General features: G+C 38.8%; 2 protein-coding genes across 2 annotated transcripts in view; one reads left to right on the forward strand and one right to left on the reverse strand.

The window, feature by feature from the left end:
* The first annotated feature begins 427 nt into the window (after nt 1–427).
* Nucleotides 428–20348, forward strand: TSPAN14 (tetraspanin 14). Its single transcript, XM_005417284.2, has 8 exons — nt 428–526; nt 6699–6749; nt 11265–11411; nt 12216–12386; nt 12962–13087; nt 14300–14344; nt 14885–15004; nt 16718–20348. Exons 1-8 carry the CDS (start codon nt 446–448, stop codon nt 16787–16789), a joined length of 813 nt encoding a protein of 270 aa, XP_005417341.1. The 5' UTR covers nt 428–445; the 3' UTR covers nt 16790–20348.
* A 1252-nt stretch (nt 20349–21600) lies between these two features.
* The window catches only part of LOC102039285 (rap1 GTPase-GDP dissociation stimulator 1-like), a 30626-nt gene continuing 25021 nt past the window's right edge, over nt 21601–27205 (reverse strand). Inside the window, exons 10-13 of the mRNA XM_031062971.1 lie at nt 25533–25672; nt 24553–24679; nt 23404–23532; nt 21601–22200 (exon numbers count right to left, since the gene is read on the reverse strand). Of these exons, the coding sequence (XP_030918831.1) occupies nt 22067–22200; nt 23404–23532; nt 24553–24679; nt 25533–25672 (530 nt within the window). The 3' untranslated portion in view covers nt 21601–22066. The remainder of the gene's footprint in view (nt 22201–23403; nt 23533–24552; nt 24680–25532; nt 25673–27205) is intronic.

Genomic DNA, 27205 nt, shown 5'->3' on the forward strand with positions numbered 1-27205 from the left:
ACACTGACAGATTTCAGGTAACCACTTTGGATATCCTGCTAGCTGGATTGCTGGATGTACAATGCACAGGGTTTGTGGATAAGTCCAAGCAGCCATTTGCAGAAGTAAAACGGTTTTGAAGGAGTGAGAAGGTAGATGAGTGTCAACTTGCTTATGTTGATCTTCCTAGGCTAACTGTATAGTAAGTTTCCTTTGTGGGTGTGCCTGCCCTGTTATAACATTAGGGTGCTTAAAGATAAGATTATTAAGCAACAGATACTGAAAGGAAGTGTAAGGTCAGTGGAAGTGTGAGCTGACTTTGAAAATGCCTTTTGATGGCATATGGTACAGATTACTGTACTCTTTCTCAACAGAGCAAGAGAGACCCGGGAAGAAACCTTTATCACGAAATCTTTACCTAATCCTGTCATTCTTTCTCTTCTGTGCAGAGGCTGTGCCATAGAAGATGCACTATTACCGATATTCTAATGCAGAAGTCAGCTGTTGGTACAAATACTTGCTCTTCAGCTACAACATTGTCTTTTGGGTGAGTACAAAATGAAGAGGCTGAAATAGCTTAGGCATAGCTTAAGTTTTATTAACTTCATTACTCTGGTCAAGAGAACAAGCTGAAATATTTGTGTGCAAGCAGGAAACTGATGTATAGTGTGCCCCAGGTGTTGTGTTATTGAAGAAGCTTATCCCTTATGAGAAATAAATTATTATTGAAAGTGTGAGGATTCAGTATCCATATTATCCATGTTAAGTTGCTTCCCTGTTAAAAGAATCCTCTTATAATGTTTCCTTTCAGACTATTTTTGATCATTGTTGGGTGGTGTAGCTGTAAATACACCCTGTAGAAGAGAAGAAAGGAGCTTCCTCAGGGATGTGTCAACAGCTGGCAGCACATGTCATGCTCTGTGGGCAGCTGAATTGTCTGATACAGTCTTGAAATATTTAGCTATGGACTAACCTGCCTATAATGTTTAGAATCGTGAGTGTGAAAAGTGTCAATACGTGAGTGGATTTAGATGTTAATGAAGCACCTGCCTTGGAAAAGAAAGCCCTTGAAAGGTTAGAGCATAGTGTTGCACCAGAAAGAGTTAAGATGCCTGTGAGCGGAAGGTGAGGAAGCATTTCAGAGAAACTCAGTAGTTCCTTTTGGAACTTTCAGGTCAAATGTTAACAAGTTTGAGCCTGAAGTCCTAGAACTGCAGTCATGGAAAGGCATGAGTAGTCCTGGAAGAATTCAGATGCAGTGACTTGTCCAGTGCTAGCAGTAAAGTTGCTGAAAACCACAGAAGTTGTTGCTACTGTCACCACCTTTTCTTTACTAGTACAATGCTCTAGCATGATACTGTAGCATCAAACCACAGGGGAGTTATCCTCCTGTGGATGCCTGGGCAGAAAAGATTTGCAGTAACTTCTGTTCCATTAAGGGTTGATTTGCTACAATATTGCATAGTGCAAGTGTTCATTAGGCATGACATTTTCTGTGTCTCAATTGAGGATGCTTTCCGCAGGTCAGAAATTGTGCTTACAAGCCACCAGCTCTGCAGTTCCTTTTCTGTGTTGTGCAATTCCCATGTACCCATGGTGGAGTGTGGCACAGTGAGAAGTGATGCTTATCAAACTGTTCTGGCTTTCAGAGAAATCACTTCATAACTATGTGGATGCTCTTCAGAAGTTCATGGTGGGATATGTGAGAAATCAACACTCTTGTTCATGAACATATTAGGATTCTTCTAGACCTCTACTTTTTTCTAGTGAGTGTCTTATGAAGTGGGGTTTATGAGTGACTGTTTCTGACAATCTTTTAAACTGAAATTTTTTGTCTTTGCTGTAAGGGGAGGAAGACTGAAGAATTTGCCTGTTTTTTCACAGGAATAAATTTTAAATCTTTTTTCTTCTCTGCGGTCACTACATTTTTTTCACTTTATAAAAACTTTATTCTCTTGAGATGAATGATGAAGATTTAAAGATTTTTCTGTTCTTTAAAGAGATGCCAAAACATGGAGGAGAATTGATAATACAACCTGTGTGTTTCAGCTGATCTGTTGGCTGGAGGAATTAGCTTTCTGAACAGGTACTTGTAGTCCTGGTAGCTTCTTCAACAAAAGATGCTTCTGTTGATGTTATCAGGCTGACCTAGTAAATGATGTGCAGCTACAGCTCTCTGGATAAGATTTTTGGCACCTTTAGTTGTAGAACAAGCTATGTAAATGTTGAAGGTAGACACCCCTATAGGCAATCCATGAATCATTTAGCTGACACAAAGATTCAGGAGCCTGTGAAATCCTGCTGGCTGGAATGACTGCAAATCGACCATTTGTGAAACAGAGTGAATATTCTGTGTGCCTTAAAAAAACTGAAGGACTACCAAACCAGAAGGGGAAATGTAGCCATAACTCACAAGTAGCATTTAAGGAGGGAATGTTAGTTTTGATTCGCTTTCTTTGGGTTGCAGGACAGGTGCTTCTGGGGATGTGTTTGTGAGCATTTGTTGGTGAGCCTGGCTGCTCTAGGGGTGGATAAGGGATGGATTTAGCTGGGTGTCAGAGAGCCTTTTGCCCATGTAGGCTGTTAGAGCTCTCCTGTGTTGATGCACGAATAGTAAATAGTTGCAGGAAAATATTTGCCTTTCTTCCTTCAGTCATCCTTATTAAAGGTAAATGTTGACTTTCCCCTTGTAGCTCTAAAGACATCATTGACTGTATAAACTTTAAAGCATGTGCTGATGTAGTAAGTCTCAGAAGTTTTAGACTTTTCACTGAGTGGTTACTGCAATTTGTGTCATGCTTCACATGCAGTTCACATAGATTGCGATTAAACAAAATATTGAACTCGAAAAGGGCAAATATGACTAATGGCAAGCTCAGTGTAATCACTTTTTAGAAATTTTCATTCTTTGGAAGTCTCTTTTTTTTTTAGGGGAGTGACTTGGGAATAGAAAGTTCTGGCTTTTAGTTGTTTACTGCTGTCTTGTAATATCACTTCTCTATTATTTTAAGAAAGGGAATGGAGGCCCTAGGAAGGCTCTGCCTAAGCCTGATTTTCATGTGTGATTACTTTGTTTCCATCTTGCTTTTTAGGCATGCTCACAAGACTCGGCTTGTCCAAGTACACTCTTGTTAATGAGTGGTGATAAGGCAGTGCTGCAGCCATTAAGATAGCCCTGCAGAGAGCAAGATAAGAGGGCTGAACCTTTTTGTGCTTGAAAGCTTTTTTTTTTTGTCAAATCACTTCATTTGTCATGGTGCAATTTAAAGACTGCAACAATGCCAAGTGAAGAGCTTGGTTTTGGCACCTTTCTGTTCTGAGTCTCTTCTGTGAGAGCTCTGGTGCTTGCTGCTTTGCCTCCAGTGGAAAGGGTGTTTTTTTGGGGTAGATTTGCACTTCTTTGGGCCGTGGCTGGTTCAGTGAAGTGAAGGATTGCACGTGTGCTCTGCCAAGACCTTTTATGTTGCATATGAGCTCACTGTCTCTCGCATGAATTGAGAGGGGAGGGTAAAATAGCTTTTAGCTACCATGACCTGGGTTTATCTTCTAGAGGTCAGTAGTTGTGTGTGACTCTTAAGTGTTTTGGGAGGCAAAACCAGAACTTGTCACTCATCCTGTAGGAGATTTGGCGTTTTGCCCTGCACATGGTGATGAAGGTAAAAATTCTCTTCAGTTCTGGAAAAGAATTCTGAGTTTGTCTCTTTGAAAAATAAGAGAAGATCCAGGTTAGCAAAATATTTTCTTGGCTTTTCCAACGTATGTTGTTTTCCAGGACCTTTTCTAACAGCAGTGCTGTGCCAGGAAGAGGAGAGAATGCACCACCAGGTGGTTTCCTGACCCTGAGAGGAAGAGTCTCTGAAGAGTAAAGGATAGGAAGGAAGGGCTGCAGGCTGCTGATTGCTCTACCATGGGTGGACCTGCAGTGTAAAATAGGATTATCCAGGGGGTGGGAAATGTATTCTCTGTGAGAATACACAAAAACTGCATGCCATTCCTATTGCTGCTGATCAGATCTAGGGACAGACTGACCCACAATCAGTTTGTGTTGCCAGAATTTTGTCTTGCAAGAGCTGCCTACATCTGAGAAACAATCAGCCCTGTTTTCTCAGTTGGTAGTGTCATTCTGGCAGCACAGTCATAGGAATCATAGGAATTCAAAGTGTGATTGGGAATGGATACATGGGTGATGCTTAAAAGTGGTAATTTGGACACAGTGTCACTGAGTTGGCATCAGTATTGTAGATCTGAGCAGTTACAGTTTGATGCAATATATTTAAAAAGTGGATTTATCAGTTCTAAAGCAGGAAATAAGCAAATGCTGGTAAATAGTGTTTCAGTTTCTGGGCACAATTGAGCTGCTTTGTGTATGTTTCCATCCAACCTTTCATGGATTCAATGGCTTGAAGGGCTCTGCAGTGCAACAGTTAGTTGGGAAATCCAGTTTGTTTTTGTTTACATGTTGTTCACATTCTGCTAAGAGGCAAATTGCAAAATGCTGTGCTTTTTGAAATAGCTGACTAGCCTACTCTCACCCTGAGAACACTTTTGGTTGTCCTTGCTTCTTCTCAGCTGCCTGTTGTCCCATTCACTCAGCCATTTGGCTCAGTGAGCTGAAGGAGGTTAAAACCTGGCCCTTAGGTTAGGCAGGATCAGTTCCCTGGTCTGCCTTGCAGCCATCCCTTGGGTGCCTCTGTGCAGGTGTGTTACAGAGGGGATTTTCCTGGGGCTGATCCTCTGTAGAACTCTGGGCATGCTCAATCACACTGACTCCTGAGCTAGTTTGATCACCATGGTGTGTTTTTACAATGGTTTTCAGTGAGATACTTTAAAGTATCTTGGACATAGTCTTTGAAGCAAAAGGATTTAATTTCATTTTTCATTTCACTCCTATTGGAAGTTGTTGAAGATTGGTTGTTTTTGTCATTGCGCCTGTCAATGTAGTGGCTGATGGCTTTGATTCTTCTGCAAGTACCTCATACTTGACTGGATTTTTGCAAAAGAATTTTTTTATGTATATGGTTTGGTTGCTTCTAGTGAAATTTTGAATTGTTTGTCTTAGCTGAATTAAGATTTATCCACATTGTTTTAATGAGACTAAGTTTATTTTTCTTCTGATAAATTCTATTTTACTTGTAGCTAGTTTGCATATATGCTTATGGAAATAAATTTGCAAAAGTAGTATATTTTCTTGAAACTGAATGTTTTATAAAAGCACGAGAGCAAAGTTCATGTTCAAAGGTGAAAATAATGCATGCTAGTGAAAAATCTACTTAATCAAAAATTTGTTAAAATTTAATTAAGAAGGTAATTATAAGAAGGCAGACAGTCTGAAGAGGTCACCTTATTTATAAATTCAATAGCACAATATTAGTATTCTAGTACCCTTAATTTGTACACAGAAGAGTGAAATATGTCTTCCCAGTAATTTTTTTCCACCTTGTTTTCTGTAGAAAAAATTTCCAAAGATCTAGCTGTCTGTATAATTTACCTTGATTATTGCAAATTATACCAGCTGTCTTCATCTGTCTCACAGCATTCCTGGAGCATTTGGAATGAAAAGGATGAAGGATGCATCAATTACATGCACTGTGCAACTTAATGACATACAAGTTGTATTACTGGCTATTTTCCCTGCTTTTTTTTTTTTATCTGAAGATCATTGGGTTAAGATCTAGGGTTAATCTGGGTCAATATTCTGTTTATATTGATGTGGTTTTTAGATGTGGTTTTTAATAGTATTTTTCAAGTTGTGTTTTGATCCAAATGATCACTTTAGATGTTCTTAGCTGATTCAGAGCCCAAGGTGAGTACTCATTGTACTATTGCTTCTGGCAGTTTATTCAGTACTGCTTTGTTCAGTTCTAGCTCCATGTGTCAGTGGTGGTTTTGGTTGCTTAATCCAGATTATGGCATATAATAATTCCTGCATACACAGGAAAATTATGAGAGGTCATTTTAGTTTGATTATTGAAATTGGATGTTAAAAACAAGTTGCCTGAGCATTGAAGAAAGGGAATAAAATATTAGAACAAGGAACTCTTGCTTCTTTTGAGTGACTATAATTCAGCAGTATTTGTTATACAAATATATGAGTTAGTGGAGGGTTTGTTGTAAATTAGATTTGGTGCTTGTGGAAAGTAAGCAAACGGACCATTAATCCAGCTTGATTCAGATGGGCTTAAACAAAGTAAGGGTTCAGAAGATGAACTGTTTCTAATCAGAGAAGAGGTTAATATAGGGATCCTTGGCACTGAGAAGTCACAAGGAGCAAGCATGGCTACTGTCATAGCCGTAATATTGGTACTATTAAGTGACTAAATAGGGAATAACCTCAAAATCCATTAAATATTCTGACATCTTCATTAGTGGGCAGGCAGACACTTTATAGCAAATCACTGGGACAAGGATAACTCCCACTTGCATGGTGCTCTGTGGGGCTGTCTGTTAAGTATCTCTTCTTCTTGAATAATGTGCTTTTTGAGTTATCATGAGGAATCAAATTAAAATATTTTTTAAAAAGTAATTTATGAAATGCATAAATGTTGTGGAATAAATGCCCTTCAAATAATTTTTGTAAGAGATGGACTCATGGGGAATAAGGTCCCATTACTGTTGTCTCAAATTACAGGCAGTATTTGTTTTATTTGAGCAATAGTGCTACTAGGTAAGTTTTTTGATAATGTGGTTGATTATTACATTTAATTTTTTTTTTTCTTTAGCTAGCTGGAGTGGCCTTCCTTGCAGCTGGTCTGTGGGCATGGAGTGAAAAGGTAAGGAGTCTGGTCTTATTTCAGTGGCTGCCTCCTCCTGTTCCGGTAAAAGTACTTCCTCAGGAAGCAGCAGAAGTTAAGTGTAGCATCTGTACTCAGGAGAATGTTCAAATAATCTAAACTGATTTTAGTTGGGATTTACTTCTTGTCCCTGATCAGAAGTTAAGCTGTGACCCTTGATATTCAGAGCTTTTTTATGAGCTTGTAAGAGCAGGATGCTGGGGAGAATTTAGCCTTTATGAACAGGTTCTCTTTCAAAAGCATATTTTCTAAAATCTGTATTTCTCTACTCACCTCCTTTTATTGCAAACAAATATTTGTGAGGGGTATGAGCTGTCTTTATATGTTAAAAAGCCCCACTAAATCTAAATGTATATCTCTGAAATACTTGAGAGAGATGCTCCCTGTCTATTGGCCGTCTGTTGTCCACTTTATTCCCCAAGGAGTGCTTAAGTGATTGCTTCCATATAGAGGAACAACACTGGGGAACATCATGTAGCTGAATAACTCTGATTTTTAGCAAAGGTTTCTTGTAGCTAAGAAACTTCCTCAGCTGAAGGAAGTTACATGCACATGTGCTCAGAGTTCTCCAGTCACAAGAGAACAGAATGATGCAGGTATGGAAATGAATGGTTCCCCCACTGAATGGCTGTAGAAGTATGGGTTTAATGAATTCAAGCACTAGGAGAAAGTGGCCATTGCTAGATTCACTGATCTGCATCTCAGGCAGGAGTGGAAGGCAGGTGCCCTTGCTGTTTAGTTGTGTCACGAACTAGTAAGACTTCAATTACCATCATACGTTCACTTTTCCTTAATTGAAGTGGTTCCATACAGCAGCTGTCCACATGCAGAGAGGTTCTGAGTCCTCTGCGTTTTGGAAGTGAGTTTTATGATGCTTTTAATTCTGAGGTGTTTATTCTGCTCCCTGCTCCCCATCTGCTTGCACATGTTCTCATAACGAGATTAGTACTGTCATTGCTATATGACAACCGATCTTGACACACAAATGCATTTGCTTCCTATTTTGTTGTTACAAAAGAATTTTCTTTCCAACCCTTTAAGGAGGATGTTAAACTTTCCTTGAGTTTATTCTCTAATGTTCATTCTTCTGTTTTGTATACAAGCACATGGGATCTGTGTGGCTGAGACTAATATCTCCATTTGCCAAATTGGCTTTATGGTACACTGAAGGGACTAAAAGGCAAAGGCAGACTCTTTCTGTCTTTATTTTTTGAACTTTGCCTGAGCTTTTTCTGTTCTCTGTGCTGTCTTGCAAATAAATGCTTCAAAGCCTTTCCTGTGCTTTTGAACTTCTGAACGGTTCATGAAATCTGTTAGTTATTTTTGTCAGTTGTTCTGTGCTGTTTTCAGTCTTTCAGAGCAGTGCCATTCTTCAGCCAATCGTGCCTGTATTTTACAGATAAGCATCTCGGTGAACAATAGATGGGAAGTAAGAGAAAAACTTTGTAGAAACTGAGCTGCAGTGGTAAATCCAAAGATAAACTACAGGTGGTGGAAGAGTTCTGAACATCCTGTCTCTTACCACAACATGAAGTACATTAGGTCCATTTCATTTCTCTGATTTTGTCTCTCTTCTTTGTGCATTAGGAGTACAGATTAATTCCTCAGCAATCTTTTTCTCTGGCTATAAATCCTGTGCTTCTCTTTTGGCTGGTAATATATTGAAACGAGGCTGCTGGTTTGTGAGAAGTGTTGAAAATACTACATGGGAAAATGTTAGCATTGTGACTCCTGTTATTTGATGAAGATCTAATCTCTCTAACTGGTGTATCTAATTGGCCTATCCTTATGATTTTGTAACTGACTTTGGTTATTCTGAAAAGTCACATAAAAGTTAACTTGCATAAAATTTTAAGAGTCAATATCTGTCAAACAACAGATACTGCAAAAGTCACAAAGTGAATTGTTGTAAAGTGTTGGTAGAAAAAAGGTGAATAACCCTGAGCCCTCTTACCAGGAAAACAGTTTTGCTTAGAATGGTTTCAAGGAGGACACAAAGGAAGATCTGGGAAACTAGAGACTGGTCAGCCTCACTTCATTCCAGCAAGTTGGTGGCTAATAACAAATGGAGAGGGTACCGGCAGTTTTCAAATCAAGACTGTTGCTTAGAGGGACTTCAAGGGCATGGACAAATAAGTCACTGTTGTGTGTGACTGAAAGAAAGACTTAAAGTGTGAGTTTTGTTACAGAATGTCTGACACTGAGTGCAGGTATCAGGCTGCACTCCTGTGCACCTGAGGAAGTCTGTTGTAAAGGGCAGCCTGTTTGTACCAGATGCAGATGACACAGGCAGGAGTGGCTTTAGCAAAATGGGTATGGTGGGATGAGAGTTTACTGAATTAATTCCATTGTTTCCTTCCTTCAGGGTTTTTGACTTAACATCATTTCTTAAGCAAAATTCCCATAACCCTCTTTTTAAAAGAGCATGTTTTAAACGTTAAGTGTGAACGTGAAGAAAGTGTTGTGGACCAGTGACATCTGAGGCTGAATAATAAAGCCCAGTTCCTGCCTACTTCTATTTGTAACATCCTTTGATTAGAGGAAATTGTCTTCCAAAAAATGTTGCTTGGGCAAGTGAGATTGTGTGAAAACAAAAAGCTTGAGTTTGGGTGTGGGAAGGAGATGGCTGGCAATGGTTATGAATGCTTCAGCACCCTGGTCACACAGGGTTTGGTTTCACAGCATGTTGATTCTACAGGGATGCTGCATTAGCCCATCTGATCCTGACAGGTGTTTCTTGACTGTGGGGTCTGAGCCAAGGTTTGGTTAGGTGGGACTCTCATAATTAACCAAGTAGACTGAGTTTGTTAGCTGTGAGGTGTAACAGTTTTTAAAAATGAAAGTGTGTGACTGGTAGAACATTATCAACAAACTAGGACCATTTTGTAATAGCCTGTTTCAGCTGTTAGTCACCAGCTGTTGCAAGGCAATTCTGAGTCCTTCAGTTTAATTATTTTTTTTCCTTTTCATCCCATCAGCCAGTTTTGATATAAACAACTCTGTCTTGCTGTTGCCAAATTAACAGCTCTGACAGAATCTGTTATGGAACATGCTATGAAAGAAGATGGAGTCTTGTGGAACACTGCAGTGCTGTTAGTCAGTGTCCTCAGCTGATGGAGTTCCTCCAAGGGCACATTTTCTTCTGATGCTGTAGATTTTATTTTGTTAAGTAAGCAGTTGAATAAGAAGTGATAGAGATTTTTCCAAGGTCTTATCTCGGGATATATATCCTTTGCACTTTATTCTAGAATGTATACCTGGTAGAAAGATGGTAATTTGCATTTTATTAAAAGAATTGGGCAGCTTATTCCAAGTGTCTGTGATATTTTTCTTACACTAAATATGCTTAGCTTGAGAATATACTCTATGAAAAGTAGTGAACATGTGATGATTTTTTGTTATTTCTTTGTTTCAAAAGTGAAAATATTTCCTTACTAAAATGTTCTGTGTGTTGTTGATGGTTGTATGATGAACACTCAGACTACTGCAAGGCTGCCTGGGTGTCCCTGCAAATTGTACTCGTGAAGAGTTTGTTGTTTGTCCCTTCTGTCTTCTCCATGTTCCATCTTGTTCTTGCACATACCCTGAGAATCCTGCTATGTGTATTTCATGGAATTTTAATGGTAGCTGGTGTAATAACTTTTTAAACCTAATCTAGAAAGCAAAAGGAAGGTTTTCACTGTGTTAGCATTGCATTCACATAGATTTAGCAATCTAAGCACACAGACTTCATAGCAGAGATTATTGTCAAGATAAATGGTTTCTGAATAATTAGCAAAAAATATTGCTTCTATATTAGGCAAATTGCAAATATAGAGAATAGATAGCTGCTTTTGGTGTAAGACTATCAGGGGTGAAAGGGGAGTGTTTAGACTATGCTGTTATATTTCTGAAAGAGTTTGGAGTAGCACTACTAAGACCCTCTGGCACTAGAATGGTTGTAACCAAAAAGAGAGGAAAAAATATGCTTCCCTTGAAAACAAAGAAAATATTATTTCCCTCTTTCAAATGTCATCCATAAGGTCCTTTGTCCTTAGAATGTCTTTCCCTTTCTCCCACTTAAACATTAGGATTGGAAAAGTTTTCTTCATATATTTTTTAGGCCATGATATTGGAGTGCCCTTGTGATTGATGCATTTCAAGTTGATATAAAACATTAATTCTTTTACCTTGAAACTAAGTGAACAGTCAGGGATAGAATTGAGCTTTTGGCACCATCTTGTGGAATTCTGTTTGGCAAATAGATGTAGGAGGATGTAGCCCGAGAAACTGACTTACTAAAAGAATTGCTAGCTGTAACTTTAATACTTCCTCTGCTGGGGTGAAGAGAACTGGTATTGTCAATGACCACTTTACAACAAGACTTTCTGTTGGTGTTGGCAAGTTCAGGGGTTTGCAACCAGTTCATTGGGAATTGTGGAAATCATCCAGAAGGAGTGCTGAGTGAATGAGATGCTTACAGTGGTCACATTCTGTTCTATTTTTTTCTTGCAGGGTGTATTGTCTGATCTGACAAAGGTGACTGGTCTTCATGGTCTGGACCCAGTGGTGCTTGTCTTAGTGGTGGGAATAGTGATGTTTACTTTGGGATTTGCTGGTTGTGTGGGAGCACTGAGAGAAAACATCTGCCTGCTGAAGTTTGTAAGTAACATCATTACGTGAGGGAGTTATTATATGTGTGAAAGCCGCAATTGATGAAGAACTGGGAGCAAACCCAGATAATTCATGATAGAATTTGGTTTGTGGCAAAATATATGGTAAACTTGCTGCCTTGGTAAACCTCTGAGTAATGGCATTGAAAGCAGGGTGGTTCCAGCTTATCTATTTTCCTCTTTGTGGAACATGTTCTTCCGTGCCTTTTTTAATTTGTTCTGCTCTGCAGCGATGTTATAGTAGGTATATCAGAATCTAACATTGTGTTGTTATGGAACATGCTTAGTCAGTTAGAAATCACTGAGAGTATAATATAGTGGAACAAAATCCCTTAAAAACTTTAAAGTTTCTTGTACATGTTGGCAAAACTTTGGGACTTCAGAGACTGATGTAAAATTTCTTAAATGGTTCCTTTTATACTGAGGCTTCTTTGCTTTAGATTTGAAAACAGCTAAGCTGGACAAAAAAGTCTAAAAAAGAATTGTAAAATTAGAAACAATCCAAGAGGTAATAAAGACTTCTTTAGCCCTGTGTTTTACAGATTCTCATTTATTATTGTTTTCACTGCTGTGAATAATGACTTTGTCTGATGCTTTTTTTACTGTCAAGTTCAGGTGACAAAAATAAAAGAATAACTCTGCCTCTTGGGGTTTCTTTACCTTGTATTCATACTGTGCTCAGTGTCTGTACTGAATCAAAATTTGGACCCAGTTCTGTATCTGTTTCTGTTGGTATAGGAATGCATTCAAAATGAATTCATATCTTCTAATTTAGGACTTTTGTGTTTTACAGTTCTGTGGAACAATTGTGTTTATATTCCTGTTGGAACTGGCAGTAGCAGTTATGGCTTTCCTGTTCCAGGACTGGGTGAGGGACAGGGTGAAAGAATTCTTTGAGAATAACATTAAATCCTACCGAGATGACATTGACCTCCAGAACATCATTGATTCACTACAGAGAATTGTAAGTTCATATCCTGTCACTTCTTTGATGCCTTCTAGGAGAATATAGATTTTAAAGTTTTAATTTTTTTTATAGAATGATAATAATTTGTGGCTAATAGTACTGTGTTACAGATGTGCTGGTTTCCTTCCTTCTGTATTGAAAGCAGCAGGCAGGGAAGATACCCTGAGGTCCAGGCTTGTTCTGATGTCTGCTGTGGAAGCTGTCTCAGGCATGCATCTGCCTTTAACCTTTCTCATTTGCTCCCCTTTCCTTTGCTCCCTAAGAAAAAGCTTTTGCTTAGAAAAATTTGCAATGGAACTTACTGTATGACAATTACATGTAAAGTGATAATTTTTATGATTTTCCTTGACATGCTGACGCCTGTTTCCAGGAGCAGTATTCCAGATGTGTTGCTTGGATTTCACAGAGCTTTGATTTCATGTCTATTCATTTTTTTAACTCTGCTGTTGTCATTGATTCTGCACAGACTTAGGGATAGTGAAGATTTGTAAGAGAACACTTAACTGTTTGGAGGTATTTTAGAGATAATTTATCCACTGAACAAACTTCTGGAATGTATTTATCTGCTGCAGAACCATTGCTGTGGTGCCCAAGGTCCAGAAGACTGGGACTTCAACATCTACTTTGACTGCAAGAGTGAAAGCAAAAGTCGTGAGAAGTGCGGAGTTCCTTTTTCCTGTTGTATACCCGATCCTGCTGTAAGTTTTTTCCTGGCTTTGTTGTTGCCCTGAGATTGTCAAGTTATCACAGGAAGTACTTCCTGAATAAGGTGTTGAAGGGCTTTGAGGTGTCCTAAATGGCCAAAAATCACTCTTGTGCAGACAGATCTTTTTTTGTGTTTCTGTTGCGTTCTTTTTAGAGTTCAAATGTGGCAACCTGTTAACTGAAAATGTGTTGTCGCCAGGAATTCAACCCATTTTAGTATGGTTTGGATCTGAAGCACTGATGACTGGCTTTTTTTTTATTCCCAGTGTGTTGTTTCCTTGGATCCCTGGCCTTTTTCTGGCTTTTAAATAGCTGAGAGCTCTAAGAGTGTGTTTATCCCAGGTGGAATTAATGTTTCACCACCCCTCTCCCAGACAGGCAGGAGTAACTCCACTGGCTGCTTTGTCAGTAATTAGTGAAGTACTCCTGTATGAAGTTTAAAGCTTCTGAGTCAGTCCTTGGTTTTGGCAAGATTTAGGTGCTTATTGGTTAACTTGTTTTTCTAAACTTTGTGAAACTTTTGAGCCTTGCAGAGGATGCCAAAATGTGGAGGTAGGGGCTAATTTATAGTGCTTTATGGTATTACTGGGAATACTTAGAGCTTAAAATCCATCCAGCAATCCTTGTGCTGAGAGAGCCACTGGTGAGTTATATTTAATACCTGGTAGGCTTCTGATTGTATTGGAAATCAGCCAAGGAAAACCTTTGTCAGGGCCATATTCAGATTCCCCAGTAATTATTTTCTAGCTTAGTTTGGAGCAGTACTGTTCATCTGCACATTTCTCTGTTGCTGGTGCTATACTTAAGGAGGCAGAAGGATGCTTAAGTCTGTTTAATGTGAGATTAATATTATTAATATTTCAATAAAACTTAGTATCAGTTTTGTAAATGCAGATGTCTCACCTCTGTGCTGGCAGTGCAGTTTTCATGTTAAAAACTTGCTAGTTGAATGCCAAGTGATAGAAGCAGCTGAGATTTCTGGTGCAGGATATCATCTGATATCATCATCTATAGTACACTCCTTTGCTTTGTCATTAATTTTCTTCTGTTCTGCTAGGGTTTTGCTTGTTCTTGCTAAAAATGCTTTTAAAAATGTTTGGCTCTGATGATATGTTTATGGATTTAAAAGATAGAAAAACTTGCTGTGAACAGAAGTGAGTACAAGTAAATTGATTTGTTTATTTGAAATCTCTTTTGCTTTGCAGCAAAAAGTTGTGAATACACAGTGTGGCTATGATATCAGAAAGAAGGTAAGGGCTGTGTGTCATGTTCTGTGCCTGCATAGACAAAAGAAACTGGTGGGATTGATGATGTGTCAGCTCAAAATTCTAGGAACTAATAACTGTGCTGCATTGTACTACAGGTAGAGCAGGGTAGACATTGTCCTTTGTCTAAAGTAGCTTCCTACTGTGGGAGGGCAGAGAAAACAAGCGGGAACAGGTGAGGGAAAAGGTGGCTTTCAGAAAGGGATAGGACTTGGATTTCAAGTGTTCATTTCAGTTATCAGTTGTAATTGTCTAAATCTGGTGATCTGTTGTTTGCTAATTTGACCCTCTATTATCTGCTAATCTATTGCCTGCTAATTCTACTGTGTTTCTAATAAACAGGATTTTCAGGAAGATGCAAATGTCAGTGTCTGACATTCCCTGCTTCAGATGTGTGTTTTTGAAGTGTGGTTAAAAACTTTACTGCAAAATTGACAGAACACGAGCCTAGACAGATCATGTGATTGATCTTATAGTAAACTTGAGCAGAAAAGTAATATTCTTATTCTTCCTTTCTACATTCAGAGCAAAAGTCAATGGGATGATCAGATTTTTGTCAAAGGATGTATCCATGCACTTGAAGCTTGGTTACCCCGAAATATCTACATTGTTGCGGGCGTCTTCATAGCTATCTCACTGCTCCAGGTTAGTTGTTATTGTTATGATTCTTTGAAAAAAAATCATGTTTACAGATAAAGACCTACTGAAGGTAAAAGTGATTATGGATAGAGGTAAAATATATTTTGAATGTGGATTTTTTAGGTTTGATAAGAGGATAGCAAAAACACCAATTATAGTCAAGGGGATTTAGTGTGAAAACACCTGTTGCACAAAGCAGAGAAGGTTATAATAAAAATACAGTGCAGTAATAATAGTGTGTGATAATTGGGATATAGATTGTAATATTAATATGGTTATATATAATATATGATTATTATATAAAATTTTCCCTGTGTTTCAATGTCATTAAGGAGGGGGGATCTTCTGTCTGCTGCAGCCTTTTATCACCAACCTGAACTAAGATACAGCCTTGTCCTTCATGCTGAGGTTACCTCAGCCAGCTGTAGGTAACCTGCAGTGGCTGACCTAAAGTGGTTGTAGCATGCTGTTCAAAAAGGTTGGGAGTGTAAGAACAGGTGACCAGGTAGCAAATGCGGTGTTAGGAGAACCAGATGGAAGATGGAGACTTCTATTACCTCATCAGTGCTTGGTACATCAGAGAGGGAGCTGAAATTCTCAGTAAAGCATTTTCCATTGCTGCTTTCAAGGTGGCTGCTGCTTTTATTGTGGCAGTTGTTTGCACTGCGTTAATTTCTATGCTGTGAAATTCCTTCACTTCAATGGGAAACAATAAACTTTAAATTCTGCTACAGAAAGTATTTTCTATGTAATTGACAATACTTGAGTATAGAGTGCTAGCAAAAGACCTTTCTTCAGCCCTGGTAATACTGCCCTCTGTAGCTTAGGGTTTGAAATGTTTTTATCACCATCTGGTGATAATGCTTCCATGGGATTGAGAAATGCTGTGCTAAGAATAGCACCTCTTGCTAGGAAGATGGTCAAGACACAAAGTTTAATCTTTTGGCAGTTGATTGACAATAACTTGACAATGCTGTTCTCTATTCATGTCCCAAGACTCTGTGAAACCACTTTCAGTTATTTCTATTTTCCAATTGAGTCTTTCTTGTGCATTAAGCTATTCATTGTGGGACTGAGAATTAGACATAACCTGACTACATTTAAATGAAATCTTTTAGCTTTCCAAAACTTCACTCCTGTTTTATATTATTGCTAAGAATGTTTTAGGAAATTTGTTGAGTTACAAGTTTATCCTCTGTTTGTAAAGGAAGATTTCCCTGAGAACTGACATGAATGTTAAAATTTCAAATTTCAAATGTCTCTGAATAATCTGGGACTACTCTGTTGTCTGTGACAAGAATTTCATTTTAGTACAGGTAATTGTACATTCTGTCTGTATTTAAAAAAATTGATCTGAAAACTGTCTGGGTTGTTATTCAAAGTTGTGGAACAAATGCAAATGTCTGCTTTGTAGCTTTAGCAGTAGGTAAGCATGGGTGTTTATGACACTCAGACTTGGTTAAGTGGATCTGTTCTAGCTCTAAGGCATCTGAAAGCTTATTATTTTGAAGGCTGCTGAAGTTCTACATGAAAGCATCTTTCTCATGAGTTTTATTACCTGCAGGATTCTGTTGCCTTTATTACCTTTTAGTAATAGCTATGCTCTGATGGATGATCTTGGCTATGAAATGATATCTGAACCTGCCAACAAACATCTTGCAGACTGGTGCATTACAAGTGTTTTATCTCACAAAATGGTGTATTTGTTTATCTTTTTAGATTTTTGGGATTTTCCTGGCCAGGACATTGATTTCTGATATTGAAGCTGTAAAGGCAAGTAATGCCTTCTGAATATGAAAGCAGACCCATGTTGCAAGACAGTGTATGTTAGGATGATTGATTGGACACCAAGGCAGAAGAAATGCACAGACCATGAAATACTCCTGTTGTTAAAAGCCTTATGTGGATTTTTTCCCCTGCTCATGGTTTTTGTTAAAAGCTGTTACAAAAAACAATCACCAAACACATGCTGTCTACCTTTTTTTCTGGCAAGACAACTCAGCGCACCAGCGTTGATCTGAGGAAGAAATGGAATTTTCCAAGACACTGGCAGAGCAGATTTTAAAGACTGTAGCAGGGAGCCATGAAACTGCTGTAAACCCTTTCCTTGAAGGATTGCTAAGAAGATTGTTCTGTCTTCACTCCTGTCTTCTGTCTTAAAATGTAATCTTGTCAAATGTCACATGCTGTTTTCTTCAGAAACTTGCAATCATGTTAATCTCTCCAGCAGACTTATCCAGCCATTTTTGGCAACATATCCAGCAACCATAATTGGAAATTGGGAAAAAAAAATCACAATATGTCTAGATCTTTAGTTGATTTTTGGTTGTGCAAATCCCACGCTATTTTGAAAAATGCAAGCCAGCTCCCAGGATGGGAAAAATCTTGACTATCTGTAGCATTAAGTCTTACAAATCTCCATTTCAGGCAAGAGGGTGTAAAGCCCTGATGCTGTTTCCTGTCTGAGAAAAATGTAAATATTCTTTATTTATAGAAGAAAAACCTCTTTAAAAATGCTTATCCTTTCAATGATCAGTAATAGCTTTAAAAAGTGCTGTCTGCATACACTTGAGAATGCAGCTTGTTTCAGTAGGTAGCAAGCATGCAGTGCTAGCTGTTGATGGCTTTTGTTATTCCTCTAGTTTCTGTCACAACTGCTATGTTTTCTTCACAAGTCTTAACTGCCACTACCAGGACTGATGAAAGACTTACAAATTCAGTGTTAATCCGTACTGGAATATGTTTTTAAATAGGGAAGTACAGATTTAGCAAAATATTATAAAGTTGTTGAATTTTAAAATCTTGTATGAAGCTGTTGAGCCATCAGTTCTGCCTGGTTCATGGTTCAAGTGTGAATCAAAATGCAGTGAAGCAGAATGATTTCTTTAGTCATTTTCTACGTGAAGCTGAACTAGTCCTTCTCATGTCAGGGTTTTCATTTTAATCAAGAGAAAAGTAAACTCTTCTTCCAGTCCTCCCTTTGTGGGGATTAGTAGAGGGATCTGTAGGTCAGTAGGAGTTCCAGTCTCTTCTGTAAGACTTTGGTGTTGTATCCTTAGCTGTAAGGTGAAAGTCTGTGGCTGAAGTGTTTTTGGAAGTAGCTGTAGCTGTCAGTCTTACTGTGGGCCATATAACTAACATCATTTACTGCTTCCAGTGACATCAGAGTTTTCAGGGAGAGCAGGTTCACTTACAGTGCCTAACACAGTGTAAATTTCAGCAAAGTATCTATTTTTATAATGATATTTTACTATATGTGGTGTGCCTGAAAGATTTAATACTTGTCTTTCTAAAGCATATGGCTTTCATTGTAAGCCAAGCTTTTAAATATATTATGTTCTTTTCTCTATTATGCATGTATTAACGAACATTTCACTGGCAAAAGATGATCAACAGTAAGAATCTTTGTGTCTGGTGGATTGTCCAGACATCCTTCTAGCTTGTAATCTTGAAGCACTTCAGACAGTGCTCATGTGTACTTCAGCTTTCATAGTTCTTTTTCTGGCCAGTGATTGAGACACAACAGGAAAAGGAAGTTTGTCTAAGGATGGCTGATTTCCTTACAGTAGCAGAGAATAGTGTGCTATTAACTCATCTGAAAACCTGAAAATAAAATGGCTGGAAGCACACTGTGACTCTTTAAATTTGGTATACAGCAAGAAAACAATAGCAGTAGATCACTGAGGGGAGAGCAAGAGGCATTTCTTCTGTAAAGCCGTGAATTTGAGGTCTGTGTTACCTATTTGTTGAATCTGATCCATGAGGAGCAGCCAGAAATGTGTGATTGTACTTCAGCTTGGTAAGCAGCACATCAGTGGCCAGTGAACTTTGCTTTAAATTCTGGTGCTTGAAACTTTGTAACACCTCATCAGCCAATTTACTTGGTTAAGGTTGTGTGATAATCTGATGCAAGTAAAATCGGAGAAGGCAGATTCCTATTTGGAAGTTTTTAGTCATAAAACATTGCCTTAAAAGCACCAGCTAGGGAGTACATTTCCCTTTGCCAGTTTTTGACACAGCCAGCTCCTAATGCTAGGAAGGAATCCCAGCAATTTGGTGAAAATCGTTCTGGTGTCAAAGATGGCTGTGGAGCTCATGCACTGAAATTAGCTGCTGACAAGAGCCAGCATTACAGATCACAATTCCAGGGTCTGCAAATCTTGCCAAGCTACCTGAAGACTAATTAATACTTGGGTTTTTTTGAAGTACTGTTTGTATGCAAACCAGAATTCAACTGAAGTAGTGTATTTCCACACTTCATTCCTAATGGCTTTGGCCATGTTAACACCAGCCTTTGTATCAGTGTTTCACTTATTTGGAACTGAATTTGAGAGAAGTTCAACTTATTTGAGTACCTTTAAATTCATAGAGTGATTTGTCTTTCTTGCCACTGTGGAGAAACTTCTCTGTGCTTATTCAGTATAATTTTGTAAATCCTGGGGCTCTAGGTTGTTTTGCCCCTGTATGTTCTGAAGTACACCCATATGTGGCTAATGTAATTTCAGACTTGTAATGGGAACACTTTCTGCTTAGTTTTATTTAGCACCTTCTCTGTGGACCTGCAGTGACTTCATGGCTAAAGATTTAGGTTATGGTCTAAAAAAAGTCTTGTCAGCAAAAGCAGCTGGGTGTGAGCCTGCCTCTGAAGCCTCAAAGGAAAATTAATTCAGTGATCTCACCAAGAGGTCTGATACATTGTTGATGTTGAGATTTCAGCGGTTGCATTTTGAACAAATTCACCAACACTACAGCGGAACCAAGATTTTTCATGAAGATGTCAAAAGAGGTCTTGAAGAACTGGACTGAGAGAAGCAAACTTCAATGTGATCACTTTTATTTCTCAGAAATGAGCACAACTTACTTCCGTTAAGCAATGTATGTATGTGTCAGTGTGTTTGACAGTGCAGCTGCCTCTGGTGTTATTGATATAACTGCATTTGGACCCAGTTTCCCTGTACATGAAGAGGAGGATGAATATAAGCACTGAAAAAAGTGCAGTGACCAAAGGACCCTGGGTTGCCTTGTGAAAACCTGAATGTTTCTTCCCAAAAGATCTTTAGCTTTGGTGAGCTCATGCAGTGCCATGTGGACAGACTTGTGCTCCCAGTCGATGGAGCTTGATGTGGCCATTGATTTATGTGTAGAATTGCCTTGGGTTTTGTATCCCCATCCCATCCTTCCCTCTTTTTTTCCCCTTACTGCCTGTGCATTGTCATGCAGCTTGAACATTGTTCAGCCACTGGTAGGGGAGCTCCTGTCTCCTCTTCTGAGATGGCTTTTCTGAGTGACTTTCAATATATTTTTTTCTCAAGCCTTAAATTTGATTAAATAAAATTCAATATTTTCTACTCCTGGAGTTTGATTCCTGAGATTTGTTGCTTACAGTCACTAATATTTCACTCTCGAAGGTTTAGACTGGCTACTGAGACTGCAGTTTGTGGATAACGCAGAAATGGTGAAGGTCCGGGGTGCTTGGTTTTGTATTTGCTGAAACTAATTATTTATATTTTTTCTCTTCAGTTTGAGTTGTTGAATAATAGATGAGACTGATGCTTTTCTCTGCATTTTTAATGGAAAGCCATGAACAAGTGAAGAGCTGCAGAATGGTGTAGAGTAACTATTCAATCTCTGTGCATCAAAAAAAGTTAAAAGTGCTTTATTTCTTTTCTCCTATTATGTGGTCAAAACTTGCTTGTGTGTTACTCAACAAGTGTCACTTCTCTTGGGTGGTTTTATGAAATTCCCTTTCTCAAGGCCACTCCTGAGAGTGATATTTGGTGATGAGTGTCATGGGCTAGGTAGTGCTACTGGGTTTTGCAAGTGGGAAACAAGTTTGTTGTGGGAACAAAGTTGTCATGTTTGTTTGCAGACATAAGCCAGTTGTTCTCAAATTGAGAACATGAGGCCTTGTTGACTGCTAAATACAGTCTGCTTTATAATAGGTTTCTGAAGATCAGTGCTTGTTTATTTTTTTCCCCAATAGCTTTTCTGCTGGCTAAAAAAAAAAAAGTAATTGCTCCCAAACTTTTCAGTCTCTACCACTTCATTGTTTTGAATTTGATCTTCTAGGTCTGGACACCATGACTCTACAATGTACCTTCAACTGCTTCAAAACTTTCCCATAGGAACAAGTTGTAGAATAAATCTGTTACCTTCTCATCTAGTGGCCTTTTTGAATACAAAAAGATTCCACAGAAATGTTCAGAGACATTTGTTTTACTACATTTCTTTTTTCCCATTATCTAAAGTTAAACCCAGGTTCTCTTATGGGTGGTAATGGAATGCTGGCTGCCTCTACATCCTCACCCCTGTCCACTTGTAATTTCTGACTGGCTTGTCCAAGCACTGTGTGTTCACTGACTGTGATTTCTTTAAACTTTGCTTCTGCAGAGTCTCATTCCAGTAGGTGCAACTCTGAAGTCAGGACAAGACTGTAGCCTCAGGTATTTAGGAATATAACTTGTGACAGGAGCAGGTACAGTTTCAGACATGGGCTTTAAAATTGGAGATTGAAGGGGGAGTTAACTTAAAGATAGATTTGATTTTGACATGTTCACCCAACAGTTGGGCTCACAGTGTCATTCACAGTGTGCAGATGTTGAATTGGTGCCAGTTATCCCTTTGCATTGTTTAAACTACAGCTTTAATCTAACTCATGTTTCAGGTTGCATGATAAAAGCTTAAGGCTTTTATTTAATTATTTTATAGTCCCAATGATACAAGAAAAATTGCAAGTGTGTATCCTAATCTCACAAAACCAAGTTGCTGAAAAATGTATAACAAGTGGTAATTGCCTGATGTTTCTCCTGTGATGTTTCTTAACCCCATTTCCTTGACAGGACTTTTTCCTGCTGCTGTGTTAGTGGCTCAGTGAGGAGCAGCAGTGGTGCAAGTATCAGACCAAAGAGATGTGCTAATGAGGAGGTTTTTATACACAGCTTTCAAAGCAGGAGCTGCACCTGGGCTTCAGCAGTGCTGGTTGTGCAGCAGCATGACAAATGCAAGGGTTGCAAAGCTGGTGGTGTGTGCCTCAGCAGCAGAGCTGCTTGCCATGTGGGAGAAGGGAGGTTAGTGGGGTGTCTCTCCTTTCAAAACCTGTAATGTTGTGATGGCTTCCTTGGCCACATCGGCATTGCTGTGACTGCAGAGCTGCTCAAGGGTGTCTTTAATCTTGTCCTCTTCTATTTCTTGTCTCAGATCACCTGAATGGGAGATGAAATGATGACTGTTAGTTACCTGCCATGTTGTAGTGGCTCCCAACAATTTATGTAACATAAAAGCTTGGAGTACTTGCTGTTCATAATAAGCTGCTTCAATTAAAACACTTTTTTTTTAACAGATATCCTTTCAGCCATTGGAAATATTGGCCAGATTAGAGTTTTTTCCTTCTACTTTGCTTCTGAGAACTGACTGACAGGAGAAAAAAAAATCAAATTTTGAAATTCTAATACAGGAAAATTTCTGACTTTTTTGCCTGTCTGCTTTTTGCTATCATTCCATATTAGTTAGACTCAGCTCTTAGCCTTACAGTTAGTCTATAAAATGCTAAGTATATATAATATTATAGATTGTATCTGTTATGTCAATACTTTATAGTAGCGCTGAAAGCTGCAAGTTCTTTATCCCTCTTCCAATATCTGTGTGGCTACAGGGATAAAATAGAGAATACTGCAAAATCCAGCTTGGCTGTCAATACAGGATTTAAAAGGCAGCTCACCTTGTGATCCATCCTTGCCCAAGTACAATTGTTATTTTCAATTTATGTATTTTTTTTGTGTTAAGATGTGAGAAACTGCCACAAGATTTTTGGACTCCTAGCTTCAAGGTGATTGTTTTCATTTACTGCTGCACATCTGGGATAGTCCCATCCTGCTGGAAGCATTTGAAGTTTTCCCTGACCATGGAGTGAAACTGAAATGATGCCCTTCAGATGCTTTACTGAAAGTCTCTGTGTGAAGGCAGCATTGCTAAAATGGCTGCTTTATCTCAGCTTCTGGTTTGCTCACAACACAGGCAGAACAAATGTCTGCCTGCCTATGAGCATGGTATAGACTATTTGGACACAAAAATGCTCTGGAACTGCCAGGTATTTGTGCACAGTGAAGTTGGACAAAGATGCTTTTACTCCAAGACTCTAGTTTTGCTATTTTGAGACTTGGTAGTGCCACTGACTCACTGGAATGAAGCCTTCCTCTCTTTTTTATTTTATTCAACTAATGGTTTAATCAGCTTTTCACAGAGAAGGAAACTATTTGACTCTGTTTTTTGGTGATCAATACAGAATGAACCTCCAATATCCTTTACTCATTCACTGGAGCATTGCAGGCAGCATGTTTTGGTAACAAAACCCACTTGTCTTCACAAATATTCTTCCTTCTGTCACAGACAGCTTAAAATGAGGTTACCTGAATTAAGAAGTCTGCACAAAAGGCCCATTGAATTGTATTTCACCTCAGGACTTGTGTTATCATCTCGTAGAAGTTTGTGTAAGCTTTGAACTAGCTGTGATTCTTTAAAAGATTCTTCAAGAGTTTCTGAAAAATAAGCAAAGAAATGGTAACCCTGAGCTGTTATCTGAAAAGAAACTATAGAGTGAGTATGTTTCCTTTTTTAAAGAAAGTTCTGGACTGGCTTCATTTCAAACTGGCTATACAGGGATGTCTTGAGCATCTCTCTTCTGCACTGAAGAATTTCTGTGCTCTTTTCTGTACAGAATCTCTTTACTGGCCTTATTCTTGAAGACTGGACCAGTCTACTCTTGACTGTATATGGATAAACTTGTAAATTAAAACCTGGAATGTTCAGTGCTAGAAATGTTGATTCTCATTAGTTGCCTAAATGCGTTTGAGAGTTTTAATGGTAAACAAGCAGTAAAATGGGCTCTTCAGTCGTACAGGTTGGTAAAGAAAATTACAAATTTCAAGTTTATTTTTCTTTTCAATTTATCGTTTGAGGTACATTGATTTCTGTGGTGTCTCTTTATTGTAATAAATTCAGACTAATTTTCAAGTTGTACAGGAAAGGTCTGAAAACATTTGTACCTAACTCTGAAAATTATCTCTGGAAAAGTAGTTTGAATCTTGACCATTTTCTCAGTTGCCTTATTTGCAGCTTCTACAATGCATTTTTATGTATGTTTCTGTTTTATTCTTTCCTCATGTCTGTTTGAAGGTTATTTCTGCTGCTTACAGTCTTCATTGACCATTTGAGTATATTATTTGTCCTTCATTTAACCTTTATAATCTTTTTTTGATCTCCATCACTTTCACTTTCCCCTTTTTTTTTGTAGGTTTCTAGCATCATATTGTGCTACTCAAACAGTGCTTGTCCACACAGCATGATAATTTGACTCTATCCTAAAAAAAAACAAAAAAAACCAAAACCTTCAGGCCATTCCCAAAGCCTATTGATTTTATGATCTGAATGCTGACAACCTTTATTTCATGCTGAAGAGCTAAATCTAGACAAGAAACGTGCTTTTTTGTACATGTTACCTAGAATTAACAGCATAATTGAGGATTTTGCACAGATAAATGCTTTTAGGAGGAAAATACCTAAATCGATGGCAGATGCTATTGCCAAGGCATTCAGAGCCTCATTCTGCATGGCAGCATGTTCACTTGTTGTCATGGAAACCAGATGCTTCACTCCTTGTGCTGCCTGGATGGCTTTGACCACTTCCTGTGAAAGCAAAGGTAAAACAGATGGAAATCTAATATAGGAATGCAGTAGAATGAAGATGGAAATGAAATTGCACCCTTCAGCTTCTGAATAGAGGGAAATTATTTGTTTGCTTCAGTGCAAACTGACAGTATTCAAAGACTAGGGGTAACATTGCTTTTGGCACTGATCATACATGTCTGCTTAGGGCTGGTCTAATATACCTAGAATATCAATACTTAGAATTAACTATAGATGCAAATCTGTAAGATAAATATTTATTTGTCCTTATTCCATTCTTTCATTTCAAGTTATCAATCTAGCAAGGATTAGTTTTGCTCTATCAAAGCCTGTGCAGAGAGTATCTACTTTTCTAGTTACTACCTCATAGTAAAGCATGTCTGGGATGCTTGTGTATAATAGCACCATTTACAAAAAACAGGAGCCTGTTTGAAAATGCCAGCCTGTAAAGATCATGCCAGATTTGTCCATCATGGATAAGTGGGCTCTTTGGAGTTTCCAGAGGACTGACATTTAGGACAGCTCTGGGTTACTTTACCCATTTTAATTTGAAATATGGCCATATATTTATGGCCATGGAAAAGCTTTACATGCTTACCATTTGTCAAGCCTTACTCAAGCAGGCTCAGTGTTGACAAGTGACAGTCAGTGACCATGGTGCTCATTTCTCTGAGGTGTCAGTGCTTATGGAGTGCACAGGTCTCCCCCTTACTGGTACTGAGGTTCTCACTGTGAACCTTCCTGCTTTTCATTATAGAGCTGCTTGCACTGTTTAATCCCTAGCTCTGACTACAAGCTTTAAGAATACTTGAGAAGGGTGAAGCAGAAAGGTGTCAGAGCAGGGTTCTGGTACCTGGGATCTGTTGTGGTGCAGGATGGATGCCAGCAGCCGGTTGGCCTCTCCGCAGATGCCGCTGTGGTCGCTCCCGCTGCACCACTGCACCAGCCTGTCAAGCAGCAGCGGGTCCTGCCCCAGGAGTTCAGCTGCATCAGCTGAAGAGAAGAGCATCACCAAGAGGCATTCAAAATCAGACGCCCCAGTCTATCTGCCACAGGAATGCTAATGTAGAAGTAACTGGGGCGGTGGACCTGTGCTCGGCAGCTTTCAAGAACTCTAATTGAAGCACCGAGCTGCTTTTAAAAGATCTTGGAAATATTTTCCAAAGGAATTGTGCAGGGGAAGGACAAAATAAGCTGTGTCAATAGATTTAACATTTTAAAGGGGCTGCTGAAGTAGGACTTAAAATAAGCAGCTTTCTGTGTTTGAAAACAAATATTCTGTTGTGATACTTGAGGAGGCCCATTCCTTTGCCACTTGGCTTTTGGCCCTTGCACTTTGAGCCCTGTGCAAATGTAACTGTGGGCTCTGGGGAGCCTTTTTGTGCTGTTTTGGTGATAATTCATTACTGTTGGTAGTGTGGGAAGCCCAGTCTTAGTACAGAATGGCAGCATGTCAGTAATTGGATGACCTGAATCTTAAGAATTTGTGTTGAACCATGTATAAGGCATTATCAGAAATTCCCCTTACTGTGTAAGAGCCTTTTAATTTGCATTCCCCTACATTTCAGGAACCCTATCTCAAGATTTTCTAGAAATATTAGTGTCTGTGGTTGATATTTGTAAAAAACCTCACTCGATAGGTTGTCCTAGGAAGTGGAACTCTAATTATCTGAACAGCTGCAACAGAAGGGATAGGTTTGATAGAGGTATCACCCTGCTCCTGTTCCTTTACCTATCCATTTCTTTGTGCACTGCATTTTTTTTGAGATGTGCTGGAAGAATCAGATGGAGCATGCACCAGAAGGTCAGTGTCAGTAAACCACATGATGGCTCTGGATATTTTCCAGAAGCTGTAAATCAGCCCATGCTCTCTCTGTTTTGGGAGAGGGAGATGGGGAAGTACACACACTTGCTTTTTAATTTGTCCAGTATGCTAAGGAACAATCCACATTTAAAAATCCCACAAGGAATCTGGGAGCTTATAGCCTAGCTGGCATACTTTGTTTTGAGACAAGAATTACTGGGCATTGCAGAGCTACCTGCACGTTATCTCCTGTAACACAAGACTTGTTTCTAGTCAGATGTTCCTTGTTAGTCTGCAGAGATCACAGTAATCCAGCTTAGTAAAGGAAGCTGAAGTAAGAGGCTGGAGGATGGAACCAGTTTAAGATTTGTGGCAAAGGCAGGTTCTTCACTCAGTTTCGCAGGCAGTAGATCTCTTTGAGACAAACTCCAGTTAGTTACTCTTAACAGGAAGACCTTCTAACTTAAAATTCATTCAAATTTGTCATTTTATAAGGTTGAACTTTCAGTTGGGCTGAAAGTCCTTTGGCTACTGAAGTGCATAAATCATTCTGCTCCTCTGAAGCTGAATGGTGGAAGAACCAGGAGTTAACATCTCTTTAGAGTAATGAAGCTGACACATCTGCCTGCAGTTTTCTGTGGTTAGGAAGAAACCTGCCTCTTCTAGTCTGTAAGCCTCAGCATGCCTGCTGATAGTCAGAGTAATGAATTTATACTAGATAA

Source organism: Geospiza fortis, unplaced genomic scaffold, assembly GCF_000277835.1.
Source record: "Geospiza fortis unplaced genomic scaffold, GeoFor_1.0 scaffold130, whole genome shotgun sequence".
Lineage (NCBI taxonomy): Eukaryota > Metazoa > Chordata > Aves > Passeriformes > Thraupidae > Geospiza > Geospiza fortis.